Source organism: Neoarius graeffei, chromosome 23 (genome assembly GCF_027579695.1).
Source record: "Neoarius graeffei isolate fNeoGra1 chromosome 23, fNeoGra1.pri, whole genome shotgun sequence".
Taxonomy (NCBI): domain Eukaryota; kingdom Metazoa; phylum Chordata; class Actinopteri; order Siluriformes; family Ariidae; genus Neoarius; species Neoarius graeffei.
This window is the reverse complement of record NC_083591.1, coordinates 40470665-40496103: the sequence shown is the minus strand read 5'-3', so window position 1 is coordinate 40496103 and position 25439 is coordinate 40470665. Positions and strand designations below refer to the sequence as shown.

General features: G+C 44.6%; 1 protein-coding gene across 1 annotated transcript; it reads right to left on the bottom strand.

Annotated features, from left to right (window-relative positions):
• Nucleotides 1-285: 285 nt before the first annotated feature.
• On the bottom strand, nt 286-3858 carry fem1a (fem-1 homolog a). Its single transcript, XM_060906173.1, has one exon. The coding sequence runs from the start codon at nt 3721-3723 to the stop codon at nt 1870-1872; it is 1854 nt and encodes a 617-aa protein (XP_060762156.1). The 5' UTR covers nt 3724-3858; the 3' UTR covers nt 286-1869.
• Nucleotides 3859-25439: the final 21581 nt, after the last annotated feature.

Genomic DNA, 25439 nt, shown 5'->3' with positions numbered 1-25439 from the left:
AAATGGTGAACGAAGTCGGAGACACTGTTTTGCATAGTAACACCGGACTGAAATATGCACAGGCAATCAATGCTTACAGACCTATTTCAGAAAGGTTTGTGATCTAATAATTGACTTAAAATTTACCTCAGGAATGTAGGCTATAATCTGCCAAACAGGATTCTCTCTGATACATAGCGACATACCAAAGTGACAGCATACAAATGTATGTTACTGTAAGTAAAATGAACATCTCCACACCCGTTTTTGTTCTCTCTTTCATTCACACACACACAAACACCCAGATGTGATCCTTGAATTTTATTCAGGCATCTCGAAACTCATTTGACCTGTCTTAAATTAATTACACCTGTGACAAGTCACTGAGAGCGGATCTTTGCTTTAGAGGCTAAGTAGTGTTAGCATGTTTCAAAGTGCTTTCATTCGAGTAGGATTTACAGCGGAACCAGCATGTTGACACAAAAAGAAAGGACAATCAGAAATAAGACTGTAATAAGAGTCATACATGTTGAGCTGGATGTCCTACTTTAAAGCAGACCCAGGTTGCCAGATCTGTTGATGGAAATCCACTTTTGCTGATAAAACTGCATAGATATCACTGGTTACCCCAGACGTCTCGTACTGGGTAAAGTGCCAAGTCCTGAATGTTAGAATAATTTTACAAAGAAGGGAGAAGCCACAGAGGCCAAATTCTCTCCTGCTCTTGTGTGGTTAATGAAGTGCAAAGCATAACACAGATGTTCCGCAATCCCGCCGTCACCCACTTAGCTGCGCTTATACAAGGGGTAATTCAACCATACAATCCTGATGTCACTAAGAATAAACGGCTGCAGCTAGCATGACCTCATCAGCACAGCAACACTGGCTTTCATTCATTGCTAGCCACGTTAGTACTGCTTGTTCTGACAAGGACACAAAAATATTAGGACTTCATGCTTTCGAAGCAAAATGCATCAAATTCATGGAAACATAAGGCTATTATTTGGCACCAGAGGCATCAGCCTATAGGCCTACATCTTTGATGATACAACATGGGGAAGTTAAATAAAACCACATCGTAGTATGAGATTTGATGAAAGGAATTAATCAGATCAAAATCTCTGATCGTCAATACTGATGTGAGTGTTGCTCTTGCATTACAAAATGAGCATGCAAAAACCGAGTAAACTAACCACACTTACTTCATTCTTACACATAGTCTGTCAGTCAGCAAAGAGCATCATTGCTAAATATAATGCAGATGTTCAACCTTGCCTTAATCCACCCTGTCACCATTTAATCTTTATACATAAATACAAACAGGCAAAATTTGTTCATTTTCTGCTCACAAAGAAATAAAGGGGAACATAAAAAAGAAAAAAGGGGCAGAAAGAGAAAAAAAATAGGCACATTACAAATAAAGCCTGAATCAAACCACAAAAAGTCTTTTCCCTGCAAATAGTATCCTAGAGCATCAAAGAGTCTCAGTTCTTGTAAATGTTTTTCTTCAACAAGCCCCTACAAGGCAGAGAGGAAAAGAGGAGACTTAGAAATGAGCACACACTGCTAAAAGTACAAAGCTTTCCCTGTTTGTGATTAGTAGCCTGGGATTATTGCTGTGATTCAGATAAAGCCTGAGGAAGTGGTGAGGAGGCTTAAGATTTAGTCTGCCTAAAGGGAAAAGGTCAGATGGAGCAGGAAGACAGGGAGGTAACATCAGTGCAATACGATGAAGGCCTCCGTTTCATCAAGACGGTCCTCAGAAACGGGTGAGACCTGACGTAGAGACACAAGGAGGGAGAGAAGAGAGGTGAAGACCGGTTCAGGAAGTAGTTCAAAAATAGAGGACGTGATCTGAACCTGGAGTCAAATTAGGATTTTGAGGTAAGATCAATGGAGCTCGATAAAGGCCTCCATTTCCTCAGAGACGAGCCCCTTGTAGGACACTCTGTGTCTCTCGACAGCACGGGCAGCCAGGCATTGCAACGTGACATGGCTGAGAGGGTGCAGGGCATGCCTTGCTCCGCCTGCTTCCTCCAGCAGCTCGTAAGGCATCTTGCGTTGTGCATTGGTTGCATCAAAGTGTGCTCCAGCGTGCACCAGCAGAGTCATAAGTTTGGGGCAGCCGTTACGGGCTGCCACGTGAAGCGGCGTGTTGTTATCCGAGTCACGTGAGTCCACGTCAGCGCCACACTCCAGCAGCAGCGCAGCCACGGGCAGAGACGGAAAACGCCCCACTGGGTAACGGCCCACCGCTGTCGTATCCTTATCCACAGCCATGTGCAGGGGCGTGAAGCCATTCCGGCCCCTTGGGTTCAGCTTGAGGAGTCGGTACACACTCTGCTTCTTCTGGTGCTCCTGTGCTGGGCTGCACTCCAGCTTCTCCAGCAAGAACACAAGGTGGAGGATGATGGACAGGGCTTTAGTGAACTGCGTTGCATCAGGCTGATTATCCCGCTGCGCTACAGCCCGCTCCACCTCACGCACGCCCTTAGACAAGACGCCCATCAGGTCATGGAAGGCAACGCGGGCAGCTAGTGCACCTTTCGCACGGTCTTGGAGGACAAAACTGAAAAGCTCGGCGAATGACAAAAAGCTGCTGGCTGTCATGGGGCTCAGCGGGTCCAGGTTGCTCTGCTGCATGTCCAGTGCATATTTCCACAGACTGACACAGCGCTCAAAGTCTCCCGAGTCAGCGTAGACAGCACCCCGGTAGCGGATGTAGTAAGATGTGTCTGGGTGTGAAGGGCCCAGGATGCGTTCTCGGACCAAGAGCGCCTGCATTCGCATTTCATCTGGGTCGGTAATCAGGGCTTCCAGCTCCTCCGCCGTGTTCACCTCTCGGGCGCAGTCGTACGCTGGAACGGGTGGGCCAGGAGGTGGCTTGGCCAGGAAGCCTGCCCTGTCTCCTGCTTGTCGGAGCTCCATTGCTCTTCGCCAGTAGCGCATGGCACCCAGCAGATCGCGCTTCTTGTCTACGTAAGTTGCGCCCAGGAGCTCGAGGGCATTGATGCACTCCTCTCTTGTAGCTCTGGGCTGGTGGACAAGGTACTCGACGATATTTGTATGACCGGTAACACTGGCAGCCAGCAGCGGAGTCATCCCATAGCCATCTCTCTCCATCCGAGCTTTGCACTTAAGCAGCATCTTCATGATCTCCAAACTTCCAGACTCGGCGCAGTCATGCAGTGCGGTGTTGCCTTTCACGCTCTTGCGGTTCACGTCAGCACCGCGTTCCAGCAGAAACTTGGCGATTTCTCGGTGCCCTTTGTAGCAGGAGATCATCAGGCAGGTGTGCCCGTGGCGGTTCGCGACCTCCATGTCGGCGTGATGTTCGACGAGGTAACGCACGATTTCCAGGTGTCCATCGAAGCAGGCAGCCCGCAGAGGAGTGGAGTTGGTGAGGGTCGTGTTATTAACCGAGGCGCCGTGTTTTAAAAGAGTTTTCACAACCGGTAAATGCCCCGCGGCAGAAGCCGCCCAGAGCGGAGGAGCTCCTTCAATCGTCTCACCGTCAAAATTAACCGAACCCCCGAGCTCTACGTTCGCTTTACAGTATTCAAGTAAATAATTTACCACCTCCAAATGTCCGTATCGGGAGGCGACCAGAAGCGGCGTCCCCCCCTGCGTTTTCTCCTCAGCGAGCGCCTCTAACTCCTCCGGAGTTTTGTTGCTCAGCAACTTCTGGATAAGTTTCAGTTTACCGTCTCTCGCCGCGTTAAACACCGCAGTCGTTATATCCATTTTTCCTCCGCATGCGTCTCACTCAGTCTTCCTTAAAGCTCGGTCTGCGTGGAAACACCAAAATAAAGTTTCTCTTCACATTTAAACCCCAAAACCTTCACAAACCTCCGGCTCCCGTCTGCATTTTCTGCCATTTTAAAGCTACAATCAAAATGGCGTCGGTGTTGTTTGACATATTTGTGTTTACTGTGTTGCGCTTGGCATTCTGGGTATTGTAGTTCACAACGGTTACCTTCGCTGTTAGAAACGGTACTCCTGGAAATACAATTCCCATAATTCATTGCATTTCTCAACCGTTTAACGTCACGCTTTGTGCGTCGAGAATAAAAGGAATTGTGGTTTTGTTACTCATTTAAAGTAATAAAATTAAAACCATAAATAAAACTACATTCCCATGATGCATTTGACCGGTTTGGCGTCGTATAAACACGAACGTAAAAAAAAAAAAAAAAAAGATTGACTGGACTGAGGGATATTATAAATATTTGTTGTGATATACCGTACTGTATGTATAGATTTGCTTATTTGAAATTTTACTTTAAAGGTATGGTAGGTGATTTATTTAGAAACATTTTTTTGTTTTATTTCTTTAAATTCTCTTTATATCCCTACAGGAATGAATAAATCAAATGCTCTGCAAAAAAAAATCAGTCCAGTACGATTGGATGATCTTTACCTGTGCACTCGTTGCACATGACCGCTGTCTTCCATAAGGCTCGGCAAATATATATTGCAGACATGTTGTTAGCAATCTAGTTGACAGCTGTGAGTATGAACAACAGCCATGTGCGTTGTTTACATTCATTATGATAATGTTAGGTGTTTTCTTACAAGTGAATGAGACATGAGGTAGTTGGATATGACAGTGACGCCCTACATCCCTCCCTAAAGGTCGCTCTCGTAGACTCGTCCTCCTGCAGTAATCAGGCAGTGCAAGTTTGCATGTTTTGGAGGAGTGGCTTTGGAGAGAGGCCTGACTGGAGGGGGTGAGGTTTTCCAGTTGGACACTTTCAAAATCTAGTTTACGTTTGCTTGTTCCTCCAATGTTGCCTACCGTGCCTTTAATATACATTTGATTTACATTTTCATATTATGGAGTAGTATGTCTAAGGCCTATATGTTAGGCTAAATTGTCATTAATATGACATTTGAGTATGAAAATACTTCAAATACAAATGAAATATGTCCTATGGTAATTCATCATCAATTTTAAAATAATGCTTTATTTTCAAGTACATGCTCACATCAGATACAAAAGCAATATCTGGTATACACAGTCTACATAACTAAAAACAGTTGACATTCTTACTGAATTGTTCCTTTTTTATTTGTCCAACAAGAACAAATAATTAAAAAAATAGCACATCATCCACAACAAATGTCAGAAAAGAAAAAAACAAAACAAACATGTAGCATAAATGAATCTCATTGTCCAGGTTAATTGTAGTAAAATGTGCATTTTATGAAAGGCAAATTACTAGGCAAAAGCTTGGACACTAATACTTTTTCTTCATTTTTATTCATTAAAAGACACATCATGTCTTAAAGTAAAGATGGACTTGGCATAATATGGATAACTACAATTGTTGAATAGGGATATTTACTGTTTTTTCTTTTTAATTAGTTATTATTTACTGTTTGGTCTCAAACACATTAAGAAGGCAAGAAACTAGTCCACTAATTAACTTTTGATGAGGCACAGCTGTTAATTGAAAAGCATTCCAGGTAACTACCTCATGAAGCTGGTTAAGATCATGCCAATAGTGTGCAAAGCGTCATCAAGATAAATGCTGGCAACTTTGAAGAATCTAAAATATGAAACATTTTGTAAACAGTTTTTTGTTTAGCACATAATTCCGTATTCCAGATGTTATTTCATAGTTTTGATGTTTTCTCTACAATGTAGAAAATAGTCAAAATACAGAATAGCCTATGAATGATTAGGTGTGTCCAAACTTTTAACTGGTCCTGTATATTTTCCTACATATCGTTATAACCTTTATATTGGTCAGCTTTGAGCTTTTTTTTTTCTTTAGTAGTGAACATTTTGACTCTTGCAATAATCACTGTTTTAGAAAAACACATTTTAAACCACACACCATATTCCAAGCACAATATTTCCATTATTCCATCGATACACCTTTCCCACACTGCGGCTTGCAGGGGTCCAATATGCCGATTGTCCCGGCGCTGAGAGGTAGACTGGGTTTTGTTGTTGGTCTCTTTGTTCAGTGTCACAACAAAATCACTAGTCTTCCACCCAGCACTGCAGGTCATTCAGACTTCAATAGACAAACCTTCAGACAGTGGAAAGAATCATGTTGTTTACTTTTTTTAATGAATGTGTGATTCTAAATATTCTAAAAATGTTTATAACCATGCTTTATAACCATCATGATGATGACTGACCATCTAACCCATCATGTGATTCTTGCATGTAAACATCCAGTCTCTGCGTCATTAGCTTGGTTTAAATGGAAAATTTGACAGAAGAGAGAGCGAATGTGGGGCTGGCGCCCATAACGAGCCCTCGCATCGATGCTGTCCTTTCTTCTTCTGTAGCACCTGCTAAAAGTGGCTCCTCTGTGGGGACGTGCAGGACCTGCCATGCCATACAGGCACCCTCCCCTCTTTATTTTCTTTGCCTGTGCACCCCCTCTTCTCTTTCATTACTTGCTCCCTCAAAACGCACACACAGACACACAAAGAAGCACACAAACTGCCCTCATCATGTGGGTTTGTGTCCTCTCACTGAAGCCTGTTGATATTCAATTTTCCTTTTGTTGGGGTGAGCCATGTCTCCAGCTCTTTTTGAAAGGTGTGTGTGTGTGTGGAGAGAGAGAGAGCAGGAAATAGCTGGAAAGGCAGAGGAAGCAGAAGAAAGTGGGATCGGGTGAGAGAGCAGCAGTGAGAGAAAGACTGAGTGGGAGAAAAGCGAGACAGCAGGGATGACGAAAAACTGTAATTCTGTTTTCACAGAATGGTGGGTTTGATTTGAGCAGTAATGATATCCCCACGGTCAGTGTCACCTGCTGTTTGCAATAATCCATCAAAATCTATCCCCACCACCACCACCCCAGATGAACATCATATCAAGATTCGGCTCTCCTTCCAGACTGACACACTTGCACACCCACACCCACACACCCACATGCACAGACACGCTAATCACGGTCCTTCATCTGTGCTGTGTTTCATGGGCAGCGCTGGTAGCTATGCAACAGGGCTGAAGCAACAGAAGGGGAAGGGGGTGGAGAGAGATGGACATGGATGATGATGATGATGATGACTGTCCTCAGCAGCAGGCACAGACAACTTACCTGTGGCTGCTCCGAGCTGCCCAGATGCTTGGATTTTAGGCGTAGGACATTATTGGTGTTGTTTGCTCTGGTCCTTTAATATCGCCGGCCTGGAGTCAACCTGCTGTTGTGGGTAGACTCAGTCACAATAGCTTCTATTTATCAGAACATATGGCTCTTTAGATAACAGGGAATCATTAGATTAAATGAGGCTTACTGCTCTTGGTTTGCCGCTTTTGTCTGTCTAGTCCTTACACCTCTTCTTTAGCCTACTACTGCATCCAATTCTTTTACAGCAGCTTTCACAGTTGTTTTCCTTCACCATCCAAAAGAAACAGACACGGCAGGAAATCTGGGACCAGGGAGCTGTTCGCCACGTCGGTGCTGAAATACGCCCTGTGCGCGCGCGCCCGTGGCCGAAGCCTAAATGACTCCTTATTGCAAAATCCAGTGCACTATATAGGGCACAGGAGCCATTTTGTTCACCCCTACGTAGTGCACTGTTGTAGAGAAGACAGAGCCATTCGTGATTCAGTCCATGACATTCACCGTTCGCTCTTCCGGCCGAGAAAACTTACCAACCTGTTGCACAGAAAGTTTCAGCTCCTAAAAAGCGACATTGCTCTCATTACTTTAGTTTCCTCGCATGCTCCTGTGCCAATAAGTTCGAGATCAAAAATCTAGCCTATTCGGTGTATAAAGGGCTCGGCTAGTAGTCCAAATAATATGGTACGTTATAGGCTGATGAGAAATGGTTACAGCACCAAAACAAAGAAATTCGGCGAAGCAAACTCCAACCTGAATATATCTGTTAGACTACTGCAGTGTTGGTTGATGCTAACAGGCTAAAGCGCTGAAGGGGGAAAAAACGCCTCAGGTTGGCAAAACAGTCGAAGGCGAATCGTCGTTTGAATTCTGTTCAAGCTGCACACACACACACACACACGCACACACACACACAGAGCCTAATCATTGTACTTACTTACCCCCTCAAAACGCCGAATCAACAGGTGATAAATAACGTCGTGTTATTTATTATTATTATTATTATTATTATTATTATTAATCTTAGTCAGGAACGTCGCGCGCCGCTCCGCTTGTTGTCTCCGGCTGCCGTCGAAGCAACTGTCAGTCATTGATTTGGCCCCGCCCACTTTGCGTCGCGGTGATGTTACTGGGCGGCTCGGAGAGAGAGATGAAAGCCTGTGTGTTTATATAGCGGCCGCGCCAGACTGAGGGACGGCTTATTACCGGTGACGACTCCATGTTCCGGCCAATTGCATTTTCCCTCTCGCTTTTTTACAAGCAGCCTTCTAATCACCAAGGCTCTCTCAGGCAGGCAGGAATAAAAAAATAAAAAACACACACACATCACCAATGAAGCCATATGCTTCCTAAATATACTCTCATTAGACGCGTAAAATGTCCAGAGTGTATGATGAGGTTTGATAATGGCCGCTCTGATCAGGCGCGACCAAAAGGGCCACAGTCTTTCATGGGCTACTTCCCAAATTGCATGCTACCATATAATACAAAATACAAGGCTATGAGAGAGAGAGAGAGAGAGAGAGAGAGAGAGAGAGAGAGAGAAAGTACCCTACCGTTGGTTGCCATAGTTACTAATTTGTCATGTTATTTAGTGTGGGAAGTAGCCAAGGTCTTGTTCCTTACAAGACACATGCTGGAGTTTGCTTTATAAAGGTGCTTATTTCCTTCTGTTAGGACAAAAAAAAAAAAAAAAATACTGTGATACTGTAGGAGATTGACAGTCTAATCCATCAGCACTGTAGAGTTTGCACTGACTTCTAAAGTGGAACAAAAACAATGGAGCAACAGATCTCATGTCACATCACACTAATGAAGTAAACCCTTTTTTTTCTCATCGTAAAAGGAACAAGTGTCAAAGCGACAGCCCCTGTGTACCAGTTAAAAGAAACCATGACAGGACTTGGTATTATTCAGGCAGTGAACAATTTGCAGCACAGCAGCAGTGACACTTTTTTTTTTTTTTAATCCATGGACAATGTGTGTTAAATGTCTTTGATACAATCAGAAAATAAAGTATATTATTGTACTTTAGGGGTACAGTGGCTTGTCACTGCATGGGGCAGTACCCTTTATATACCGCTTAGGAACATATATGTACCTTTTTGGGGCGGCACGGTGGTGTAGTGGTTAGCGCTGTCGCCTCACAGCAAGAAGGTCCTGGGTTCGAGCCCCGGGGCCGGCGAGGGCCTTTCTGTGTGGAGTTTGCATGTTCTCCCCGTGTCTGCGTGGGTTTCCTCCGGGTGCTCCGGTTTCCCCCACAGTCCAAAGACATGCAGGTTAGGTTAACTGGTGACTCTAAATTGACCGTAGGTGTGAATGTGAGTGTGAATGGTTGTCTGTGTCTATGTGTCAGCCCTGTGATGACCTGGCGACTTGTCCAGGGTGTACCCCGCCTTTCGCCCGTGGTCAGCTGGGATGGGCTCCAGCTTGCCTGCGACCCTGTAGAAGGATAAAGCGGCTAGAGATAATGAATGAATGAATGAATGTACCTTTTTGGCCCTAAAAAGGTACACATAGCTACCTCGAGGTCCAATAATAAGCCCTAAGGGGTACATTTGTATAGATTGTAGATTGTACCATGGGGTACAGAAATGGACTCCTCCTGCACCCCTATTTCTAACAGTGTATACCCATCAGCGTCATTTTCTGACCGCAGGATCATCATCTTGTGGATAGTTGTATTGTAGGTTGGTGAATGGTTCTCAGTTTAGCAGAGATATAGAGATCGTTTGAAAATCCCAACATACCATTCTCAATCTGCACCGGATGTGATGCATCATACCGTACCACCACCATGTCAGAGTTACTGCTGTGCTGAGAATGCACCACTATTCTGTGGTGCTCTCTTTCCATTGATGCATGGATGGAAGTTGCACATAGCAACAAATACACACTCAGTAATTGTGTATCAAAAGTATATGTTAGGTCTACTTGATAAAATGGTCAATGAGTGTAGCGATAAGGTAGTTGTACCTAACAAACTGGTAACTTGTAAGTAACTAACACCGATAACACATCTATTTGTCTTTCCAAGACTTCACTCCACACATTGTAAATTTTTTAACCTTGAAGTTGTCGGTTTTTTTCATCTAGAGAAGTGTTATTCATCATAATTCATTATCATAGCAATAAACAGGAGGATGTGTCATATCAACTGTGGCAGGCTCATACATAATTCAGTTTACTAAGCTTTATTGTTTGATTTTTTTAAAAAATTCTTTCAATTCTAAAATAATTATTTTGTTCAAGTAGTACCAAGTGTACTCAGACCCAAAACCACATCTCTGCTGCTTTAAATAAAAACCTTTGTCTGTTACGGACAATATTCTTCACTGGGCATTTAGAGGGTTCTTATAGGGTTTGTGTTGATGGCATCATCTCACTAATGATGTGTGTGAACCTTAATGGAGCTTTAGAGGCTTTTTCATGGCTGAAGAGACACAGGTTTCTTGAATACACTGAAAATAATTTTGTTCCTTTTATCTCTTTTTAGGTTAATGACACCTGTGGAAATGAAATAAGCTGCACAAAACGAGGAACAAAATAGTTATACGTCATGCTTCAACCTATCAGGAATATGGACACCACTAAAGCAAAAAGAAAAAAAATCACGCTGTGCTGAGAATGAGCCACTATCCAATAGTGGTCCCTTTCCAGTAATGGACGGATGGGAGGCTAAAGGCTTTAATTACATCTTGAGATCGGAAAATCTGCAAGGGAAAAAAAGATCCATATCACAAGGCTATTTTGGAAGGTTATCCAGCATTATTAAAAAATATAATAAGGTCAGTCTATCAGCGGCAGTGCTAGATTTAAATTGTTGTCATTGTACCATTTAGAGCATTTTACTTTCTTTTGCAAATTAAAAAAAAAATAGTATATTATATTATTCTATCCACATTCACTGGATATGAGTAATAGCACGCTCTGATTGGCTACTCTACCACTAGGATATCAGCTCATATACCGTGAGTAGAGAAAAAATGGCGGAGCGTGTTGCTGAACCAACCGAGGACGAAATAAAAATTCTACTCGAAAACAACCCCCCCCAAAAAAAATGGAATGAAAGTATTTCCTGGTAAGAACATATCGTTTTTATTTTTCAAGAATTATTATTATTGCATTTTTCACAAATTGCGACTGTCATTTCACTGGTTTGTTTGCATTCTAAGCGGAAATTATTTTGTTGGACGTTTTGTACAAAGTTTTTATTTATCGAATTTGCAAAAAAATTAAAATGTTTTGCTTCTCAAAATCCAGTGAATGTGGATAGAATAAAACAGTTATTCTGCTCAGTCTCGTTGTACATGGCTTATAGCCAACTCAGCGCTATGTGCCTTGTTGGCTATCAGCTCACGTGCGACTCGATTTCGTGGAATAACTTAAATATAAATAATATAATAAAAATCAAATGGATCTCAGGTAAGATGTTTGGTCTACTATAGTATTTTATATTAAATTTTTTTATCAATTATGCCAAAATTCTAGACCTTATTCTGTGTAGACTTTTTTTTTTTAGCCTAGCTTTCATAAAACAGTCACAGTGGTGGCGACAAGAAACAACCATCCACAAGTGCACACATGCCTCAAAATTGCCATTTTTCATATGTCGGATGCATCATATAGTCATTAAGATCTCCACTGGATCTATCGGTTGGTATATCTGACTACTTCTTTATAGCCTATAAATATGTATTCAGTGGAGCTACACATCCCTGCCTCCACCCAGCTTGTGTTTTTGAGGAAGCGATGATGCAGAGCCTCTGTCTCAGGTAGCATAGAGTGTGAACAGTGTGTGTCCACAGGTGCTCTCTGTGAAGATGCTCAATTTGCAAATGAAACCTTCCCCTCTTTCTCCACAGATGTCACCCATGTGAACAGGACTGGCTAACGTAATAGGAAGGTTCATTGTGCCATGGTGGCTCCTGGGGCTGTTATTATGGGCGGATTAGGACAGATCGCAAAGGCCCGAGTCTCTCAGTTGCGAGCGAAGAGGGATTATGCATATTGAAGACATCCCATTCATTATCTTTCTCCCTCTCCCAGATCTAAAATGTCACGGAGCTTCATTTTGGGAGCTGTGTTGAAAAGGTTCTTGTATGCGGCATCTTTAAATTACAAAGGCTTCATGATTCACATGGAACAGTGATGTGATTTAGTATCAAGGCTACATCTGAAGGTTCCAAGCAGAAACCAGACTCTGGTCTTTATGTGTTTGTGGCAAGGCTTTAATCAGAAATAACTCTTCTTAAAAGAGACCATTTCATGCCATGTCCTTGCAGTAACAGGTATTCTCAGGTTCATGTTTGTGGCTGATAAAATCTCTTTGGCCAATCATTTCAAAGATGGTTCAGTTCAGTGGCATTATCGAAAATTTATTTCAGCAGATGCTGAGAAAAGACATGTTATAGAATTACAGTGGATAAGTATAATGCGCTGATTCATTTTGATTACATGCCTGGTAGGTTTGTCACAATTATTCAATTCAATTTTATTTACATAACAATAGACATTGGCGCAAGGAGCTTTACAGAACTCCAAATGTAGATTTAGATTCCTAATGAACAAACCAGTGGCAAGAAAAAGCTCCTTAAGATGACTTAGGGAATTATGTATGCTTGATATCTTATCATACCATAGTGCTATGTCCATCCATCCATCCATCCATCATCCGTAACTGCTTATCCTGTGCAGGGTTGCAGGCAAGCTGGAGCCTATCCCAGCTGACTATGTGCAAGAGGTGGGATACACCCTGGACAAGTCACCAGATCATCAGAGGGCTGACACATAGAGACAAACAACAATTCACACTCACACCTACAGTCAATTTAGAGCCACCAATTAGCCTAACCTTCATGTCTTTGGACTGTGGGGAAAACCGGAGCACCTGGAGGAAACCCACGCAGACATAACTCCACACAGAATGGCCCCCGTCGGCCACTGGGCTCGGGCTTGCTGTGAGGAGACAGTGCTAACCACTACACCACCATGCCACCTTTGTTTGACCAGAAGATGTTAATTAATCTTGTATAACAGCATAGCTCAGGAAGTAGTTCCAACTGGAACATTCATATTAATGAGCCCTTTCTAATATGTCATTGTTTCTATAGTAACAACGTACACATGGACTTGCACGGCAGATGCTCCATAAAATTGATTTTTTTTTTCAAATTTTCTGTGAGGAGACATTTATTTTGTGGTTTCTTGGTAACAAGACAAGCTATATATTTTTTTCCTTACATGTCCTTCTGTAATTAATAAAAGAAAATTGTGATTGTTGTAAATTGCTGTGTTACAAGAGGAATAAAACTTTTCAAGACATGCAGTGATAGGAAAATAATAAACTTGAGGGTTGGTAATACACCACCCAGTCATTAATTATTTTCTATAAGAGCATGCTCTGCCCTATTTTCTTCTTTATTAAACTCATGATTAATGTTTGCACTCATCTAATATTTAACTTGATAATATATTGATTAAAGATGTAAAGTGAAAATGTTTAATCTTGAATATTTTACTGAACTTAATTATAGGTGCTCAATAAGTGTAGCTATTTGTAAATATTCTGTAGAAAGCATGAAAGGATACATGGTGTCAGCATCACATTCAACAAAGTGGCAATTTTTTTTTCCAATCTAGCCATGACTAAATCACAAAAACTCTGTTGGCTAGTGGAGCCAAAATGACTGGCTGTTCACTACACCCGAGTAGCAACATGATGACATTAATAGTGTGAGGAGATGATTTAATAGTGAATCACCACAGATTTGGCCAAACTATATACAGTATTCGGCATGGGGTCTTTTTGCATACAATCTGTCTGATTGCTCCAGATCATCTCTATCACCCTCTTTCTCTCTGTCTCTCTCTCTCTAATCAGAAATGTGGAGGAATAAACGAGGTTCATGAATGTTAAGTGATGAATGGAAAATTGTGAGGGTGAAATACTTGATTTGTGATGAGATGAGGGAAATGATGTCTTCTTTTTTATGGTGGCTTGGAGGAAACTTTGGATATTGCCACGAGAATAATTAATCAGTTGTAGCAGACTTCCTCATAAGATCAATGTTTCATTTGGATAATGTTTTCATTTTGTAGACATTTAGGTAATAGTAAATATCTGAACGGCAAAAGAAATAAATGCTTCTTTAGCTTAACTTTTACCGCTTTGTAGAAGGCTGTCTTGTTTTTTAATGTTACATTATGGCAGGATCCAATAGCCCTTTTCCACCGATGTGATCCCGGTGCCCAACCTAGATTACGACCAAAAAAAGACTGGCACGGCACCACAAATGTGCTGGTTCCAAAGTTGGAACCACTAATGTCAGTGGCAATGGGAGAGGCTACTGCAAGAAATTCACCACCATTTTGATGAAATTGAACTCTAAACTCTTTACTGACATTATGAAACATGAGGTTTCTTGAAATTATTAAAAAGCCAAGCCAGCAGTCATCTGTGGAAAAGGCGAGATCACTTTGTTTTGCTGATTTTTGTACCTTCATGAACTGCTCTCTTACCCCTTCTCAACAAACAGAGAATAGGTTCTTGAACAGGTTCTGTTCAGAATTCTTTGAACATTGGTCCCAGCTAGGGAACCTGGTTGGGGCAAATGAGAGACAATTGTTCAAATCAGACAAGACAAGACAGACAGTCTCTATACCTCTTGAAAACAGGCATGGTGCTAGGAAAAGGCCAATGGGCAGGGCTGTGAATTAGAATGCCTACCCTTGAAAGGAAAAACTTAAGAAGCATTTGTATTCCAGGGCAATGGGAACATGAAAATAAGTATTTTGCAGTTCCAGAGATGTGAACCACTTCTGTGGCTCTACATCTTGAGCCACGTCTATTGCCTGTAAGATACAAAAAGGGAGGAACTTCAGTTACTGGGTGAACCTTTTTAGATCTTAAATTAAGAAGAAAATAAACTGGATAGAAACCTTACGGGGTGGTACAGTGGTTAGCACTGTTGCCTCATAGCAAGAAGGTTCCGGGTTTGAACCTTATGGCTGATGGGGGCCTTTCTGTGTGGAGTTTGCATGTTCTCCCTGTGTCTGCATGGGTTTCTTCCGGGTGCGCCGGTTTGCCCGACCGTCCAAAGACATGTGGTTAGGTTAACTGGCTATTCTAAATTGCCCATAGATACTTCTACCGCTGTGCAGTAGAGAGTATCCTGACTAACTGTGTTACAGTGTGGTATGGAAACTGCTCTGCTGCTGACCGCAAAGCACTCCAGAGGGTGGTGAAAACTGCCCAACGCATTATAGGTGCTCCACTTCCGGACATTGAGGGAGTCTACAAGAAGAGATGCGTGCGCCGGGCAAGTAGCATCCTCAGAGACTCTTCCCACCCAGCCAACAGACTCTTTCAGCTCCTCCCGTCCAGGAGGCGATTCAGGAGTCTGCAGACCAAAACAAGCAGATACAGGAACAGCTTCTTCCCCACAGCCGTCACCCTACTGAACTCTGCCAGCAGGTGATCCCACACCCTCCTTCTACCTGTATTGACTCTTGTTGCACTTGATAACTGCACATCTGGTTCCATAGCTGTACATATTCTCTACTGTTGGATCTATTTACACAGCCAGTCTTGCATATGTGTGTATATATGTATATGCTTACATCCACACTTGAGTTTAGGTGTGCATGTATAGGTGTATATATGTATACATGTATACATGTATGTATGTATGTATGTATGTATGTATGTATGTATGTATGTATGTATGTGTGTGTATATTCTGAATGCCTATTTAACTTTTATTGTTTGTATATTCACTAGACATCTGTATTGCAAGTTAGTTCTTCAGTATATAGCCTTAAGGATAATTATAACCACCCCTTTTTTATAGCCCTACCTGTACATACTTCTCCCATAACTTTTGTACATATACTGCACAGATGTATATGTGTATATTCTGTATGCCTATTCAACTCTTATTCTTTTATATTCACAAGACATCTGCATAGCAAGTTAGCTACTTCTGTATATAGCTTTAAGGATAATTATAATTATAACCACCCTTTTTTATAGCCCTACCTGTAGTTACTTCTCCCTTAACTACCGTACATATACTGCACAGAACTATTGAACATCCTATTTATTTATTTATCTGTACATTCTCTACTCACTATAACCGTCTCATTTGCACTAGCTGTACATAGCTGCATTCATCTATACATATTGCTTATCTGCACATACTGTATTTATTTGTATTATACTGCATTTCTGCTATTTGCACTTCTGATTAGATGCTAACTGCATTTCGTTACCCTGTATTTATACTGAGTAATGACAATAAAGTTGAATCTAATCTAATCTAATGTGAACGATTGAGAGGAGAAAACCTCTATAATAATCTAGTAGAAGGCAACACAAAACCACTACTGTAATTCTTCCCTAGAAACGAATGGCTGGAGCCATCAGTGTGGCCATGTCACTGCAGTGATATGCCAAAAAGATGGAAACCTTATGTTTGAAGCTGCTGGATCTACTTTTCTATCATATCCTGTTTGGAGAGGGAACAAACTTCTTGAGACAGAACAACAAACAATCTTGGTCTGAGAATGACAAAGCCCCCCAAAAAAGCTAGGGACCAGCAACAGAACTGTAGGTTCCATCCCTGCAACATTGTCTTCAGGACTTACTGATTTGATATACTTACCTTCTCATGTGAGAAGACCCAGTAAAGTGCTCTGTGGCTATCCCAGTGGGGTGGATGAAGTCTGACCAGAAGTCTAAAGGTAGTGCAAGGCAGGTGGGCCCCCTGAAGTTGTTGGAAGTTGGAACTGGAGTGTGGTGTCCTAAAGGTGTCACATGGAATATTTGTTAATCTCTGTTGGCTTTGTGATTCCATAACCAGTACCCTTTTACCTAGAGCTTCTTTGGTAGAAGATTTGAAGGGCACCCTGGCATACAAGCTAGGCTCCACAGGGCACACATCAGGCAGAAAGGATTGCAGCCAAACACACTTGGTGACGCATCTAAACCAAGTTGGCAGAATATTGGCCATATCCTGACCCAAGTGTCCCATGGCTAGGCATGAGGTGTCAATCAAATCCTTTACAGTGTGGTCAACATGGCCAGATTGGAGGACTGTACCAATGCTAGCAGTAGAATAGCCAACGTTTTGCCAATGTGTGGCATACCTGATGCAAGCTCATCCCATGCATTTGCTGTCATCATTTGGGCAGTATACATCTGGGTATAATGCTGTTTCAAGCAAAACATCCCAAGTATGTGCCACACACAGCTTGAAGGCAGATAAGCTGGGGCTTGTCTGAATCCTCTTTGAAAGCTGTCATAAAAGTCCTTGCACTGTCATATCAACCCTGCTGTGGCAGATACCATGTGAATGAGTGTGTTCCATGCGTTGCACCAACCCTACTTCAGCAATCTTCAGGGTGATTGTCACAGCTAGCTTAGAGCTTGCAATAGGTGTGTGAGAGCTGGCAGAACTGGATGCCTTCCCAGACAGTGCCAAGGTAGGAGTTGAAAGTGGCTGAAAGTGGCTGCTCAAATGGACATTATGAACCTGAAAGAACCTCCCAGATGTAGTTGTAGATGGAGCATCCTTGTGCTTATCGGACAAGCGGTGAGAAGGACAACTGAATCTCAAGCTCTAAAGAGGGATCTGTTGAGAAGTGCAAAACTTCAACACACTCTCACCCATTGATTGATCACTGACTTCAGCTGTGCCATGATCTGTCACCAAGTCTTTGATTCGTCTAGAGAGTAACTCAGTCTGTTTTCTGGACTTCTCGCTGTGCTTCACACTTGCCACCAGGCCTGGGCGTTTGCAGCTAGCAACCTGTTAATAGGGACTTTGGCCAGATTTGACAGTGAGCCAGGATTCAAATCTGTGCCAGTCAAACACACTGTCGAAATTGGCATCATTGCACAGAAAAAGCAGTATGTACAGTACAATACAGTGAATATAAACTACTTAGCACAGGCCAAACCCATGACACTGTGGAGAAGAAATGTTTAACTTCCTGGAGCCCATATATGCTGAACATCCATATACAAGAACAGCAACTGTCTAAATCCAAACCGGTAATATTCGCATGGGAAAACTGACCCCAGGCTAATGTACGCTATGTCCAGTAGAGTTTTACAAATGATGTTTGTAACATAGAAGAAAAACATTTACTGAGGTAGAAAAGAATGAAAGGAGGATATCCCTGGTTTTGTACGACAATACACCTGTAACTCCATCTGTGGTCACAAGCTGCTCAGCGAAAAACTCCATGCCATGTTCATGTAGTCTGATATGCACACAGGCAGGACTGAGAAAGGGAATGATTGGTGCATGACGGCAGTGACCTTGTTAGAAGGCATATAATATGAATAATAGATAAATTATTGGCCATTGAGAAACACACTGTTTCTCAAGCTCATTGTTGAGATTTTTGGAATTACTATATGCAGGCACAAGTAACTCAAGCTGTTTATTTATTCTTCAAACTGCCTCTGATTACACTGGTAGCACTGGAAAGCCTACGGTATCTTATGTACATATGACAGTTAAATTAGACATTTTTCTTTAAATATCTATTCCTGAAAAGCCTATAATTTTAGAGAGAGAGAAAATATGACGCGGTTGTGCTAAGATATGAAGTTTATCTTCGAGTGGCAAACATATTCATGAGTGATTTTCAACCTGAGAAGATAAACTTCATATCTTTGCACCACCATGTAATGTTCTTTATATTATATGGACACATGCACAAAAAATTTACACAAATCAAAAGAATTTTAATTTTGAACCGGTTCGCCATTTTGACAACACCTGTCTGGTCAGTGAGAAAACACTGGGGGTGACATAATGGGAGTGAAATATCAGAAATTATTATACATACAGGCCACTTTTTCCATGAAACAAAAACATGTATTCTATTCCCTTCTAGCAGGTTTCATTCATTTGGTTTGATCGCATGCAATATTGTTAGTGTATCGTTTATCCTACATGTATTATGTCACTCTACCCAATGGAGAATCAGCGTTGAATGTGGTTTATGATATTGCATGGTTGTCAAGACATGTCACACGTCGGAGCTGATGCAAATATCCAATGAGAGAGTTTTCTGCTGCGCATGCGCACAACCATTTCTTTGTTCGCTGGGAAAGAGAAAGTCTAGGCTATTCCAGTGCGAGGATTAGTTATGCTATAATTAAGCACAAAATAAAGTGAAAAGTGAAACTAAAGACACGTAATAGTCTCCGGTACAAGGAGTGCAGTTTTATAAGGAAATGAGCTGTAGGTTTTACTGAGTTTCTTGCAGAACCAGCCACAGTTCTTCTGGACACTTTGTCACACTTGCTTCTTATTTTTGCAGCAAAACCCAGTAGCCTTCATTGTGGGGGGGTTTTCCCCATGAAAAATGTCTCTTACATAATCTGCTGCTTTCTTTACTGATATACATTTTTCTGTAACATTTAACTTTGTGCTGGAAAACTAATGTTCGGAAATCTGAAACATTTTTGTACTGACTGGATAATGTCGAAATCCTAAAATAAATTTATAAGAAACTTTGTACTTAAAAAGCCTTAAGCACCTTTTTTTTTTTTAAACAAACAGTAGTGTACATATACAACCATGATTCCAAAAAAGTTGGGACAAAAACACAAATTGTAAATAAAAACGGAATGCAATGATGTGGAAGTTTCAAAATTCCATATTTTATTCAGAACATAGATGACATATCAAATGTTTAAACTGAGAAAATCTATCATTTAAAGAGAAAAATTAGGTGATTTTAAATTTCATGACATCTCAAAAAAGTTGGGACAAGGCCATGTTTACCACTGTGAGACATCCCCTTTTCTCTTTACAACAGTCTGTAAACGTCCGGGGACTGAGGAGACAAGTTGCTCAAGTTTAGGGATAGAAATGTTAACCTAATGTAGGATTCTAGTGGCTCAACTGTCTTAGGTCTTTTTTGTCGTATCTTCCGTTTTATGATGCGCCAAATGTTTTCTATGGGTGAAAGATCTGGACTGCAGGCTGGCCAGTTCAGTACCCGGACCCTTCTTCTACGCAGCCATGATGCTGTAATTGATGCAGTATGTGGTTTGGCATTGTCATGTTGGAAAATGCAAGGTCTTCCCTGAAAGAGACGTCGTCTGGATGGGATCAGTCCATACTGATTAAACAAATGTTTAATCAGTATGCACTGATTAACAATTGTTTTTGTAAACATTTGAATACGACATAGATTAAAACAGACACTTGAAATGCAATTGTTCTGATGTGTCTAAATTAAATCCCTGGCCTGATCCAGTGCAACTCTGTATACTTTATTTTTATACTTTGTTCTTCCCCCCTTTTTTCTTCCTTTCTTTCTATAACTCAGTGAGTCAACAGCACCTTCAATTTCATTGTACCTTTGGGAAAAAAGTGATAATGACAATAAAGACAGCTTATATCAAGAATGCACCAAGGCTGAGATGTTCCAAGACCTATTATTATTCTCCTGTAGTTATTTAACACTGCATTTAAGGCTGATGGACACCGAGGTTGTAACTCAAATGGCACATTGTGGAGGGAAAGAAAAACAACAAACAAACAAAAACAAACAAACAAAGGCATAATTCAGGGGGAGAAGAGCCCTTACACAAACCATCAGCTTAACATTCACACTGAAATTTGGCAGTAATACATCCTTTTGTCACTCAAGTGAAATGTAAGAGGCCGCAGATGCCACATTTCCTTTGTCTTCTTCCCAAACCCACAGAAAGGAGGCCAGGGATTTCCGGTTATGACATGGACGTGAGTTGTCGCAGATCCCATGTGCATACATGTCAACCTTTGGTCAATCAAACCTGTATAACCAACCTCCAAAATCCGTATTTCCCTTATAAAATCCGTATAAGATGCAAATTAAAATAATTTACCTAAAATTTGAATGATAATTAACAATGATATATCCCTGTAACGCTCCCTACGTGTGGGTGGAGCACTAAGGACGGCAGGACAGAGATCAGGTTTGCAAAATGGCTTTATTGCCACACTTTTCAGTGAACAATCTTATGGGCTAGACAGACAGCCACACACAGCCAGCGCCTAGTCCGGAGATCAGCTCCTCTGCTCTCACTCTCCCTCCTTAAATAGGGCGCTGTCACTGGGAAGACACACACAAACACAGGTTAATTGTTCTCAGGTGTCGTGATTCTGCCACTTACCTTCCCTGACTCCACCCTCCTGTCACAGACCGGTGCTTGACCACGCCCCCGCTGCCACATACCCCCACCGCCCGACTCAGGCCGGGCGGCCGTCCGGCCTGCAGCCGACTCCCCCCCCCCTTGACGGGAGAGGAAGTCCGCCACGACCATCTGCGCCCCCGGCCTGTGGACCACCTTGAAATTAAAGGGTTGGAGCGCCAGATACCAACGGGTGATCCGCGCGTTGGCATCTTTCATGCGGTGGAGCCACTGGAGGGGCGCGTGGTCCGAACAGAGGGTGAAAGGGCGCCCCAGTAGGTAGTACCGGAGGGCGAGAACCGCCCACTTGATGGCCAGACACTCCTTCTCTATGGTGCTGTAGCGCCCCTCACGCACCGACAGCTCCCTGCTGATATACAGGACAGGGCGGTCCTCCCCCTCCACCTCCTGGGACAAAACCGCCCCCAGCCCCCTGTCCGACGCATCGGTCTGCAACACAAAGGGGAGAGAAAAGTCAGGGGAGTGTAGAAGTGGCCCCCCACACAGTGCAGCCTTTACCTCTGAGAAAGCCCGCTGGCACTGCTCCGTCCACTGGACCGGATCTGGTGCCCCCTTTTTAGTGAGATCAGTCAGCGGGCTGGTGACGTCCGAATAATTAGGTATAAACCTACGATAATAGCCAGCCAGCCCCAGGAACTGTCTCACCCCCTTTTTGGTCTTGGGCCTCGGGCAGGCCGCAATTGCTGCCGTCTTATTAATTTGGGGACGCACCTGCCCGTTGCCCAAGTGGAAGCCCAGGTACCGTACTTCCACCCGCCCAATCGCACACTTCTTTGGGTTGGCTGTGAGCCCCGCTCGCCTCAGCGACCTAAGGACGGCCCTCAGATGTTCAAGGTGCCGCTGCCAGTCATTGCTATAGATGATGATGTCATCTAAATATGCTGCCGCATACGTGGCGTGAGGGCGGAGGACTCTGTCCATCAGCCGCTGAAATGTCGCAGGCGCCCCAAACAGCCCAAACGGAAGGGTGACGAATTGGTGTAAACCAAACGGTGTGGAAAAGGCCGTTTTTTCTCGGGATAGTGGAGTCAAGGGGATCTGCCAATATCCCTTCGTCAAATCCAGTGTCGAATAAAATCGAGCAGTGCCGAGTCGATCGAGCAGCTCATCAATACGAGGCATTGGGTATGCGTCGAATTTAGACACCGCGTTGACTTTTCTATAGTCCACACAGAACCGGACCGACCCGTCGGCCTTGGGTACCAAGACCACCGGGCTGCTCCAGTCACTGTGGGACTCCTCGACGATGCCCATTTCGAGCATGGTCTGAAGTTCTTCCCGAACCACCTTTTTTTTGTGTTCGGGTAGCCTGTAAGGGCGGCTACGCACTACCACCCCCGGGGGTGTCTCTATGTGGTGCTCTATGAGGTTAGTGCGACCGGGCAGGGGCGAGAACACATCCGAAAACTCGGTCTGCAACTGGGCGACCTCCGTGAGTTGGGTCGGGGAGAGGTGGTCTCCACAGGGGACCGGAGAGGTACGTGATGCCAATGTTCCTTTTTGAACCTCCGGCCCCAGCTCCGCCTTCTCCGGAACTACCGACACCAACGCCACGGGGACCTCCTCGTTCCAGAGTTTAAGCAGGTTGAGGTGGTAAATCTGTAGCGCCCCACCCCTGTCCGTTCGCCTCACCTCATAGTCGACATCCCCGACTCGCCGTGTGACCTCAAAGGGTCCTTGCCACTTGGCGATCAATTTGGAGCTCGACGTGGGCAACAGTACGAGTACCTTATCTCCCGGAGTGAACTCTCTAAGGCGCGTACCCTTGTTGTACAGGCGGGCTTGCCGTTCCTGGGCCTGCCGCAAATTCTCCTGAGTTAGGTGGGTGAGCGTGTGGAGTTTTGCGCGCAGGTCCATAACGTACTGAATTTCATTCTTACTTTGTGAAGGTCCCTCCTCCCAATTTTCCCGCAGCACGTCCAGGATGCCGCGCGGCTTACGCCCATATAATAATTCAAACGGGGAGAACCCCGTGGAGGCTTGGGGGACCTCTCGCACTGAGAACAGCAAGGGTTCGAGCCACTTATCCCAATTACGTGCGTCCTCACTTACGAATTTTTTAATAATATTTTTGAGGGTGCGGTTGAATCGTTCTACCAAACCGTCCGTTTGTGGGTGATACACGCTGGTGCGGATCGGCTTAATCCCCAATAACCCATACAGTTCGCGCAGTGTCCGTGACATAAACGTAGTGCCTTGATCAGTCAGAATCTCTTTCGGGATTCCAACTCGGGAGATGACGCGGAAGAGTGCCTCTGCAATACTGCGTGCTGAGATATTGCGCAGAGGCACTGCTTCCGGGTATCGCGTTGCATAGTCCACCAGAACTAATATAAAGCGGTACCCTCGTGCTGACCGATCTAATGGCCCGACGAGATCCATCCCAATTCTCTCAAACGGGGTCTCGATTAACGGTAGAGGGCGCAAAGGCGCTTTTGGAATGGCCGCTGGGTTTACTAACTGGCATTCGCGGCATGCCGTACACCACCTACGAACATCGCCGCGAATCCCCGGCCAATAGAATCGGGCCATTATTCGGGCTAGTGTTTTATCCTGCCCCAAGTGTCCAGCCATGGGATTAAAGTGAGCCGCCTGGAATACCAATTCCCGGCGGCTTTTCGGAATTAAAAGCTGCGTGACTCGCTCTTTAGTTTGAGTGTCCTGCGTCACTCGGTATAATCTATCCTTCATAATAGCGAAGTAGGGGAAGGACGGGGTGGCGTTCGGCGGGAGCGTTTGACCATCGATTACTCTCACTTGGTCAAACGCATGCCGCAGAGTCTCGTCTCGCGACTGCTCTAATGGGAAATCCGCGAGGGATTCCCCAATAGAGAGAGGAGGAGCCGGCGGCTCCTCACTCTGACGCGGAGATGACGTAGACGGCTCTGTGACAGCTGCTCCCGCCAAAGCGACACCGGGACCTCCCCCTGTCAAATGCCAGGACCCACTCTCGACTAGGCGTGTCATTAAACCCCGAAATCCCGGCCAATCAGTCCCCAAAATTAAAGAGTGGGTAAGGCGAGGATTAACCGCCGCCTTCACTATAAATTTTTCCCCTCTGAAAATAATGTGGACCGACACCAAAGGGTAGCTGTGAACATCCCCGTGCACACATAACACCTTCACCCCTTGTGCTCCCCCCAATGCCTCGTTTTGAACCAGGCTTTGGCGAATTGAGGTCTGATTACAACCAGAATCCACCAACGCCTGATATGTAGCCCCTTGGATACTCACCGGTATGCGATACGCTCCGGCCCGATCGAGGGCGGCTTCTGGCGCGTCGGGGATCCGAACCACCGCGCCCACTTCCATTGCTGTGCACTGCTGATGAAGGTGGCCCGGCTCCCCGCAGCGCCAGCAAACCGGCCCGGGCTTTCCCTCTGCACCGGTGATCTGGGGCTCACTCACCTGAGGTGGGGGAGAGACAGACACAGAAGGGAGAAACGGGAGGGCACCGCGGGTGCGGCGGGCCGGCTGGGGTGGAGCCGGCCCCCGCCTCCGCGGTGGGGGAATGGGGCGAGGACGGGACACAGGAGGAGAGGGAGAGAGAGAGAGAGAAGAGGAGAGAAGAGACGATGCCATCTGCTGTCCTGCCGCCGGGACAGCCGCCAGATGATCCTCCGCCAGCTCGACTGCCTGATCCAGCGACGCCGGGCGGTGGCACTGGACCCACTCCGCGGTTCCGGCTGGTAAGCGGGCGACGAACTGTTCCAGTACCACCTGGTCGACGATTCCCTCGGCGTCGCGATTGTTGGCCCTCAGCCACTGCCAGCAGGCGTCCCGGAGCTGCTGGCCAAACGCGAACGGCCGGCCAACTTCCTCCAGTCGCAGCGCGCGGAAGCGCTGGCGCTGTTGCTCTGGGGTGCGCCCCACGCGCTGGAGGACGGCCCGGCGGAGGTCCGCGTAGGCCAGCCGGCGGTCGGCGGGGAGCTGTAGCGCGGCCAGCTGTGCCTCTCCCGTGAGCAGGGGGAGGAGGCGCGCCGCGCGCTGCTCCATCGGCCACCCCGAGGCTTCGGCGACCTGTTCGAACAACGTGATGAACGCCTCGGGGTCGTCCTGCGGGCCCATCTTGGTGACGATGAGGGGAGACGGGCCCGCGGCCGGAGCGCTGGTGGACCCCGCCGACGCGAGGAGATGCCGGAACGCCT